This window comes from Pundamilia nyererei, unplaced genomic scaffold (genome assembly GCF_000239375.1).
Source record: "Pundamilia nyererei isolate P.nyererei 1_Seehausen unplaced genomic scaffold, PunNye1.0 scaffold00133, whole genome shotgun sequence".
NCBI lineage: Eukaryota > Metazoa > Chordata > Actinopteri > Cichliformes > Cichlidae > Pundamilia > Pundamilia nyererei.
The window spans coordinates 953,058-963,317 of NW_005187534.1; the positions used below are offsets into that span (position 1 = coordinate 953,058).

General features: G+C 44.0%; 1 protein-coding gene across 1 annotated transcript in view; it reads left to right on the forward strand.

The window, feature by feature from the left end:
• Positions 1 to 7,700: 7,700 nt before the first annotated feature.
• sult6b1 (sulfotransferase family, cytosolic, 6b, member 1) overlaps positions 7,701 to 10,260 on the forward strand; it is a 7,487-nt gene continuing 4,927 nt past the window's right edge. The window contains exons 1-2 of the mRNA XM_005743570.1: positions 7,701 to 8,006; positions 9,149 to 9,261. Of these exons, the coding sequence (XP_005743627.1) occupies positions 7,811 to 8,006; positions 9,149 to 9,261 (309 nt within the window). The 5' untranslated portion in view covers positions 7,701 to 7,810. The remainder of the gene's footprint in view (positions 8,007 to 9,148; positions 9,262 to 10,260) is intronic.

The window sequence follows — 10,260 nt, forward strand, 5'->3', positions numbered from 1 at the left end:
GGGGAGTGAGTTGGAGGGTGGGGTGGGCTGCTTTTAACTATGTAAAGCACTTTGTGCTACATTTTTTGTATGAAAAGTGCTTTATAAATAAAGATTGATTGATTGATATATAAGGATGCATTATCTATGAAAGAGATAAATATTGTTCTTTTAATATATGGTACCCCTACATTTGTCTGAAAGCTTACCTGTATAAAAAAAAAGAAGAAAGAGAAAGAGAGAAGGGAAACGTGCAGGACAGACAGAGAGGTGACGGGCTCAGGTGGTGTACAGAACTACAGAAACAGCACAAGGAGTACTTCCTGTTTGTGTTAGTATTAGGGCTACTAAATAAGATGAGAGCTACATGTTCCCCCACTGGCCAAGCGTCTGGCTCCTGTGAATAAACTCGTTTCTCCTTAAAACAAACGTCGGTTTAGCTCGACACCACTAGCAGAACCAGCTTAGTGAAATCGACCCTGATGTTTGTGCATCACTGTAAAAGTGAAATTCAGCTGAGTGTTGCCAGCATGTGTGTGGGTGTCACATGTTCCATTTTGGGATATTCTGCCATTATTTATCTATAACATCGTAACCGCTCTGTGAGGTTGATGTCATGTGAACGCTGTGCGTCATAAAGCCTTTAAAAACAAGTGGAACCTGAGCTGCACTGAGATCACTAATGTCACGTGACTTTGCCAACATTTGTATCTCTACATAAATCAGTGAGATTAAACGCAGTACACACTTTTAGAAGTTTACTCTTTGGCTGTCGGCCATTTAAAAACTTATCCACCGCCACACTTCCATCAAATCACTTTCCCAGAAACACTTCTGATTTCTTTCCAGATTTTTTTCTTTTTCCTTTTGCATTGTTTTCCCATTTCTGTTGTGTTTTATGTGCTTTTGCAGAGTTTTCTATTTGCAGTTCGTTTGGCCTCTGAGGGCCACCGTGCATTCAGGTCTCACAGGCAGTTCAGCAGAATACTGATATTTTGCACTTAAAAACCAGATTGATAGAGCCCGATCACTGCACTGTGTGCGGCTTATTTAGTGAGTGAAGCTCCTGAACAAACGCCCCGAGGCACATTTGTGATTCAGCTTTCTCTGTTTGCCTGATTACCCTTTGCAAAACCTAACTAAAACCTTCACCACCAGGGGGCGGCGATGTGACAGTAGGTGTTTTATGTTCTCCTTATCCAGCTCAGGGTCACCGTGAGGTCACAGCCGGATGTTGAAATAATTTCATCTTTAAAATCTTGATATTTAACTTTAGCTAACGTCAGTTTTCACAAGACAGAAATTCTACTGATTTCTCTTTCTCATAAAATTTATGCCAAAATTATTAATAGTATAAAGTGGCTAATATTTTTAAAAAGTTTTGCTAGATGTAAATATTTTTGTCCATGTTGCCACTGAGCAGCGTCCTCTTCTCTAACATCAGTCTGTGATAGTCTGATGGAGGATTCCAGCTGCTCAGCTTCATCCTGTTTTTCCTCGTGATGCTCCAGATGTTCCAGATGGTGGGCCGGTTCAGCGGCTTTTCTCCTACGAAGCCGTGCTGCTGGAATAGATGCAGTCACCTGTAAAATCTGCCTCCAGCTAACAACGTCTTGTTGCCATGAAATAATAAAACATGTCAGTTTGAACATTTCATTTGTTTTGTCTTCTATTGTGAATAAAATCAATGCATTCTGTTTTTACTCACATGTCATGCGAACTTACAACTGAGTAAACTGAGATATGTTCATACTTGATAAACGTCAGCCAACACCTTTTCTGTCACTAATCTGTGTTCTTCCATTTTACTCAAACCTCTGCTGCCTTTTATTTACTTTCTAATCGTGATTATGGCGATCAGTAAAACTCGGGAACAGGCCTGGCATCATTCTGATGAAGTGAAATCATTCCCAGCAGAAACAGACGCGTCTTTGTAGGTGTTTGAAACGCCAGCAGGAAAAGTCAGCAGGGTGTAAAATCATTCATTAATTAAACACTTTAAGAGAAAGACGAGGAAGCGTGACCGATTCAGGCGTGGAAATGTGTGTGTGTGTGTGTGTGTGTGTGTGTGTGTGTGTGTGTGTGTGTGTGTGTGTGGAATCTGTGGTTGCTCCTTTGCGTGGAGCTGAATGGAGTTTTTGTTTGGGACAGTTTGCAAATGACACCGTGAGGCCCCGATCGCCGCTGTGGCCGAGAGGGGCCCCGGGCGGAGAGCCAGGATGTAAGACAGCGGGTGAAGAGGGGAGGGGGAGGGGAGTTATCTGAGGACAGCAAAGAGGAAGGGTGAGGGACCAGAAGAACAAGCGAGCGATTCAGGCTTGCAGATTCTTTTGTTTTTAGACCAAAGGTATTTTTCTCCGTCCGGCTTCATCTCAGAGCCCTGAAAAAGGATCTGCTTCTGATACATCTGCTAACCTTCAGAACTAAAGTGCCCCGGTGCAGCAGGGATGCTGCTGATTGTTTGAGCTTTTAGATTTTGGTGCAAATCAAACTAAGACGTAGCATCACTGAGTTCCATCTTCAGTCTCTCTCCTGATTTTTCTGCTCTACGTGACCCGAAGAGAAAAAGGTTGCGAGTAAAACCAGCCGGCTCAGAACTTATGAGATGAAATGTTTCATCTAAATTTACAGAGAAAAAGACACAAACACGCAGATGATGGAAAAACACCCGAGATCAATAAAAATGGAAAAGTTTGATTTTTATTTTAAAGGTTTACAAATTTAAAAGACAAAAACATCAAAATCATCTGTAATTTTTTTAGAAAACTGACATTTATGAATGAAAGCAGTATCAGCATACAGATGGCATTAACATTGCATGCTAGGATATTATAAAATAAGGTCAGGTTTATTTATTAAGCGCTTTTCGTAGACAGGCAACAAAGGTTAAAATAAAGAAAACATTAAGTAATAAAACAGACAATATAAACAATGCAAATTGAAAACAATTCAAAAGTGTTGATTAACTGAAGGCCTGTTTAAACAAACACGTTTTAACTGCTTGTTAAAGGATTCCACAGAGTCAACAAACGTAGTTGTGGTGGGAAACTGTTCCACAGCCTTGGTGCCACAGACTGAAAGGCTCCGCCCCCTTTTCACCAACCAACAAACTGTGAGCCTGTGAGCAAAGACCACGAGCAGCAGTGTAACAATAATATTTTTAACATACGTCAGAGTCAAAGGAGCTTGCAAAGAAAAGCGTCTGGACTTCTTTAAGTTGCTTGAAGACGTTTCACCTCTCATCCGAGAAGCTTCTTCAGTTCTAAGGTCAAATGGTGGAGAGTCCCAGATATAAACCTAGTGGGAGTTTCCCCCCACAGAGGGACAAAAGGACCCCCTGATGATCCTCTAATCGCCTGAGCCACGGTGTGAAACTGGGTGTGGGTCCCAATCAGCCAGGGTTTCGGGTGAGTTCACTGTGAAACCTGGCCCCACCTTATCATGCGAATTCCTGAGATCAGATGGCCCAGGATGTGAGTGGGCGTTAAGGCGTCTGGGAAGGATCTCAAAGGGAAACTCCCACTAGGTTTAAATCTGGGACTCTCCACCATTTGACCTTAGAACTGAAGAAGCTTCTCGGATGAGAGGTGAAACGTCTTCAAGCAACTTAAAGTAGTCCAGACGCTTTTCTTTCCAAGCTCCTTTGACTACGATGACCTGGATGACTGAGAACCTTCACAGACAACATACGTCAGAGTTGGCTCAGAGCGATCCTGCCACAGAGAGTCGGTCCTCATGTGCAGCTGCTAAGTGACGAGGGGCTTATGTGTGTTGATAATGCAAATAACGCACACATGCAAACACAAGCAAGGAGACCAAGCAGAAAAGGGACGAATAAAACACGACCTAGAACATGTTATGAGTAAATGGTGACCTCGTGAGTCTCAGGATAACTCCACCTGAAGACCTGAAAGCATTTTGATGATGACCTGTTTACAGTGTTCAATACTCTTAAATAAAGGGTGTATTTGATGGTAATTATTATACAGTTTGTCGATTGCTGTTCTTCATTCTTTTCAGACGTCAGACGTCTATTTTGTCGTCACACTGTGACTCAGGTGTGAGCCCACTGGACAGCTTTAGTGGACAGATGTTAAAGTTCTGTAGTTTTCCCTGTTGATAAAGACTCCCACCACTCATTGCCACCCATACAACAGTGCTGTCAGGGTCCTGGGTCTCCCCACCCAGCATGTGTAGTTCTTTGTGATTTTTGTATTATTGTACTTGTGTGAGTTGTTCTATGGTTTCTAGTTTCGATCCCTTGCCCTTCATGTCTCTCTGTGTCCCCTCTGTTCTGTGTAAGTCTGTGTCTGCATGTTTGAGTTTCCCTCTGTGTCTCTCGGTTCTTAGAGTTCTCTGCCTTATGGTTTGTGTCTCTGTGTTTCTTAGTTGCTGTCTCCACTGTGTCAAGTTTGCGTCTCTGTGTCATACTTCCTGTTTTACTTTGAAGGTCTGTGTCTTATGTGAATGCGTCCTGCTTTGCTTGTCTCGTCAGTCCTGATTTCTCCCAGCTGTGCCCTCCTTCTGTGTCTCATTCCCCTCGTTACTTCCCAGTGTATTTAAACCCTGTGTTTCTCTGAGTCAGTGTCGTGTCGTCCCTCATGCTGTGTGGATCTCGCTGTGGGTTTAGGTTGTCATTCTCCAGTTTGGTTTGCTTTTGTATGCTTTTCCCAGCCAGCAAATAAAGCTGTGGTTTTGAGTTCACCCCTTGTGTCTAAGAGCCTGCATTTTGGGTCCAGTTCCTGCCTGCCACAGCGATTCATGACAAGTACAAGGACATTTTCTGTGAATAAATGAATTTTCTACACGTTTATCTTTTTATCTCCCGTCCGGCTCTGCAGCAATCACAGTTATTGTCTGAAGGACAAGAAAAATACCCAACAGATTTATTTTCCCAAGTAGGCCAGTACAGCTTTTGCTATACTGGTTTACTTGATTGTCATATTTTATTTGACCTTTATTATAATTATTTATTTATTTATTTTTATTTTGAGTTATTACAATCTGAATGCACAGGACGGGGGGACAGGAAAGAGGAAGAATGAGAGGTGAAGGGTTTTAATGAAGGAGGAATAAACTGCTTGTGGCCTTTTACGTGATAACTTGTGGTAACTGGAGCTACTGGACAAACGTAGCGCCATAAAAAGCCCAAAGTGTTGCATAAAGCAGCTCCTCCTCATCCTGTTTCTTCACGTGTTTGCGGGACTGACGACTCAGCATGACACACTATTTTCGTGTAAAAAGATTATGTCACCATCCTGACCCATGCACTAGATCATTTCCTAATTCCTCGTCTTCCCCGTTTCAATCCTGCTCTTCCTGTTTGCTTGAATGTGGGCGTGTCGCTGCCCTCTGTACCTACTGAGGGTTGAACCACAGATCAGGACACCTGTCCTTCGTGTCCTTTGCTGTGTTTGTGTAACCTCGTACCTGCTGCGTGTCAGCTGTTATGGTACCTAAAGTAATCCATTGAACCTCTGACTCCATCTTAATCGCACAAATCCTTCAGTCACGTCTCCAGGTGGGCCACACCTGGACGGGTCACACGGCTGTCTCAGTGGAGACACACAGCCATTCAGCTCCATGCAGGTCCTCCCACAGCACTTTGTGTATGTCGGATTCAAACCCAAGACCTTCCTGCTGCGAGCCAACAGTGCTAACCACAGCACCACTACTTTATGCTTTATCACCCAATGTCAGCACGCCTCTGCGTTCTCTGCCGACTTCATTAAACTCACTAAAGCTGCTGTTCAGAAATCAGTCAGCTGATTCTGAGCTCGCCACCACAGGTTCATTGTTTTATTTCATGATGATTTATCTGTTTATAATACTGGAGAGAACAATAACAATGTAAATCCTAATGAAAAACAGTTTCTGTCACAGTGACGCGAGCAGTAGGAGGAGGCTCTTGTATCGTTGAGCTGCAGAAGAATATAAAGACATAGATGGGAGCCCGAATTAATGACATGATGCAGCTTAAATCTAATATTTGAATGTTTCACTGATCAGTGTCAAAATCCACCCACGTCTACACGAACTATTGTACTCAATGTAACAGCAAAACAACTTCTTTCACTCTTTTTTGGGACAAACTTGGATATTGTTGCTGGAGCCCTTCAGCTCCATCGATGCACAGCTTGTATCCACATTATAGGCAGGGGTGAAACCGATGGGGGGTTAAAGACTATCCAATTCAATTTTATGTATATAGCAGCACAGCACTTTGGTGACAGTGGGAAGGAAAAACCTTTAACAGGAAGAAACCTCTGGCACAATCAGGCTGAGGGAGGGGCGGGGCCATCTGCTGCGACCAGTTAGAGGGGTCGGCACACAGTTTAATGCTCCACAGACATAGTTGCTGTGGGTGGGGCGGCTGCACCCAGGTACCCTTTGTCTTCTAACCCGCCCCCATGCTGACCTCACATTTTAACACTAAGCACCATAAACCTGGTGAAAAGAGAAGGCTTTAGGCCACGCCTACAATGCAAATATGAAACAAAGAGTTAGTCCCTGCAGACCTCAGCTGCTCTTTGATATTTGATAAGCAGACATTTTTACATTAATAATAATTATAAATGAGAGAGTGAATAACAGTCGTGTCCCGATCGCTGCGTCTGTTCCCAGAGCTTCACTCGTTTCAGTTTGTGAAATATTTTAGACTGACTTTCTGTTCTTAGAGGTAGTTGAATCTTCTAGTTCTCACAGTAGTTTAGCTTTGTTGTCAGCATTTGTATCTGCTGGGTTGTTTGAATTGCCTGACACTTAAATAAAGCTTAGTGCTGTCTCGATGCTGAACAACTTTATTGTCGTGGTGCATTTGAGGAATGTGACATGTTTTTCTTGTCAGGGAACTGTTTACTTTCAAACGATTTTTGCACAGCAGCTCGCTGACACGAAGGCAGACGAGTGAATCGCGTGTGGAGGACTGTTAGATAACCCACAGCCTCACCCACAGGGACCCGCATGGACCGGGGCTGAGCAGGGCGCTTTTCCTCTGGAGGAATGTAGCTGTGTATGCCCTCAGTGCAGCCACTGAGGCCTCTTTCTAAGAGACTGACACATAATAGCTTCCTGAGGTTTGTGTGATAAATGAATGAAGATTAGCCCCGCCCACTTATAGCACGCTCTGCTCTTGGAGCCTGGCTCTCGTTTTGGCCATGAAACAAGTTTTCTTAACTTTTTCGGTGTCCGGGAATTAGACGCGGGCTTAAATAAAGGCTTCACTTGTATTCAGGTGTCAGGTTATGAAACCCCACAACTGCTTAGTTCTGTGCAGCAGGAGTGCAGTGATGGGCTGAGTTGGTCATAAGAGACAAATACATGACAAAAAAGACACGAATGCTTAAATGTGTTTCACTAAAGCAACAGTTTAAAAAGCTTCCTGTGCCACTCGTCATTGTCGGCTAATAGTTCACATTTAGAGGATCGCTTCAGGAAGCTGTTTACAATTCACCGACCAGAAAGGAGCACAGGAAGCTCATCCGTAACGCTTGTGTGTGTGTGTGTGTGTGTGTGTGTGTGTGTGTGTGTGTGTGTGTGTGTGTGTGTGCGTGTGAGTCAGTCTGGCACCTCCATATGGTGAACCTTGTCCAGAGATCTCCATTCAGCCTTCAGCCACGCCTCCATGAATCCAGGGTTTTCTGCATATTTGTGTGTGTGTGTGTGGAGGGGGAGGTGCTTGATGCCTCCTCCTCCCGTTGTTCCTACTTTACACACACACCCTTTTTCCTCTGTGTCTCAGTTCTGCTTTCTCACTTTCAGCTCCAGCAGCGTCTGCAGCTTCTCCCGAGTTTCCTTCCTCTTTGAGTCTCTGCTCCGTGCGTAAGTCAGGATGAGCGGCGAGGGACCGATGGGCCCGCTGCAGGCCAAGATGCTGAAGGCGAAGGAGATGAGCGACGAGGAGAAGGTGTACAGATACAATGGTGTGCTGTACTCGACCCTCCTGTCTCCCGAGGAGCATTTAAAGTGTCTGGAGAAGATGCAGGCCAGAGAGGACGACATCATGCTGGTGGCTTACCCCAAATGTGGTGAGTAATGCTGATCGAGTCAAAAAGATCGGTTAATGAGCTGAAGATGAGAGCCTTTCATTTAAAAACGCCAACATGTTTTTAGTCGTGTTTAAACTCCATCAGACGGTGTGACCTCTGACCTATGAGCTTTCTAGGTGCAATCCCTGAACTCTTCACTCTGCAGCAGCCAGACTCCCTCAAGAGTGCACGACAATGTGCAATCAATCATGAGCCAACTACTCAGAGATGATTTAAAAGGCGAGGAAAAGGTTCACACGCCGGATATTAATCAGAGCAGGCAAACAAATCCAACAGGGAAACCAGCTGTAAAACAAAGACAGAGAGGAGGTCAACTTTAGGGGCAGGGCAAAGATTACAACAGCGGGAAACACGTGAAACCAGGAAGTGACGAGTCTGAAATGAGAGCACAAAAAACAAACAGACGAGTATCAGGGAAAAACGGGGAAGCCACAGTTGAAGTTCGGGACCTGCTCGGCTCAGTTTTACTTCCTTATTTTGTTCTTAGACAGCTGTGCATGACTAACAGCTCAACACTGATCCTTTTCCTCAGACGAGCAAAGTTTTACCCCTCTCTGTGACATCATGCAGATCTGAGAGTATAAAAGCTGTGTGAGCTTTAGTCTCACAGGGCAACACTGAGCTCAGCATTAGAAACATGTTTAATGTGAACATTCACCACCACTTCAAATCAAATCTACCAGGTTACAGCAAAAGTTGAAACTTGTTTTCTGTTGGAGAAACTTTTTAAAGGCCGTCAGTGGATGGTAGCTGAGTCTGCCCTCTGCTGGGACCTCTTAAAAACACTCTCCTGATGACTTCATGCTCTTGGCTGCTTATTTCAGGTCATATTGAATAAAAAGTTTTAGCTCAGTTAGTAAAATGTACATTTTTGGTCATTGAAGTGTCAGAAAGGATTATCCAATATATTCTCATTGACTAACAGCTGATGATTGACAAGCCAGTGAGCGTGCGGCTCTTTGGCTAATGCTCCACCAAAGCCAGCGTCACGCAAATATAAGCAAACAGATCTGCACAGAAACGACCAAAGAGAGCACGAAAGGGTTATAGGCCTTATATCTGTGTAATCTCTGCAATGATAGCACAACCGCACGTGTGTGTGTGTGTGTGTGTGTGTGCAGGTTTCAACTGGATGGTCGGGGTGATAAAGAAGATCATCACAGCGGCTACAGGCGTGAAGTCGGAAAGCAAACTCCCGCCGCTGATCGAGTTTCATGGACCAGAAAATTTAAAGGTTGTGTGTGTGTGTGTGTGTGTGTGTTGTATAATGTATATGAGACACTAAAAATCAGTCATTATTATTAGTTATTGTTAGAAGCCAGCCTCCTGTCTGCAGGTGTGCTGTACAGGTGAAAGGTCGAGCCGTGCAGAGCGCCTCTGTGTTTGCGTGACACACCTGCTCCTGTGCAGACACAGATACCATCTAACAGCGCGGGCGCGGCGACACGTCTGAAGCACTTGTGTGTGTGGTGCTTTTAGCTATATGATAAACAGGCATGGTTTAAGAAACTGGAAGGCTTTGCTCCAGGGGAGGCACATTCACTGTCTGCAGCGTTCGTGTCTCTCAGTACAGTTTATAGCCGTTACCTTCTGATGAAAATAAAGATGTCATTCTAACCCAGAAACCACAGAAGTGCATTTTCCCCTCATGCATTTTTCTTTAATGTGAGCTCATTTTTACTGTTAGGCTCCACTACAGTGGCTTTGCATGATTCGCTTCAGAATAATCTGCATTTATATCGTACTGGGCCGACTGTGGGCTAAAACCCTAACCCAGATTACTAATTTAACAGTCTGAACACTGATGTTTGTAAAATATGCACTAAAATAAGACAATATTTCATCAGCTGCTGCTACTGGCCGAGCCTTGTTCATTCAATTTAACAATTAAAAAATATAAACATAAAGTAATTAGCAATTATTCGGACTCTCTCAGTTCTATGTGACCGGGAGAAGGCTGTCCGTTTTCTCATCGTTACAATTTTAAACCAAAACACATCAAATAAATTAAGGAAGCAGGGCTCGTTGTACTGGAACCCTGGAGCACACATTGATGAGGAGCTGTGTGGATGTTATTTTACAGCACAGTACTGACGAGGTCCCTGATCCACATCTGGATTCCTGTCAGGCTTCTCCTCAGCGTTCAGTCGCTGAACGTCTGTGAGCTGCTTCAACATTTTATGAGATAAAAGGTTTAAATCAGACCCTGAGATGAAGATCACATCTTCATCTC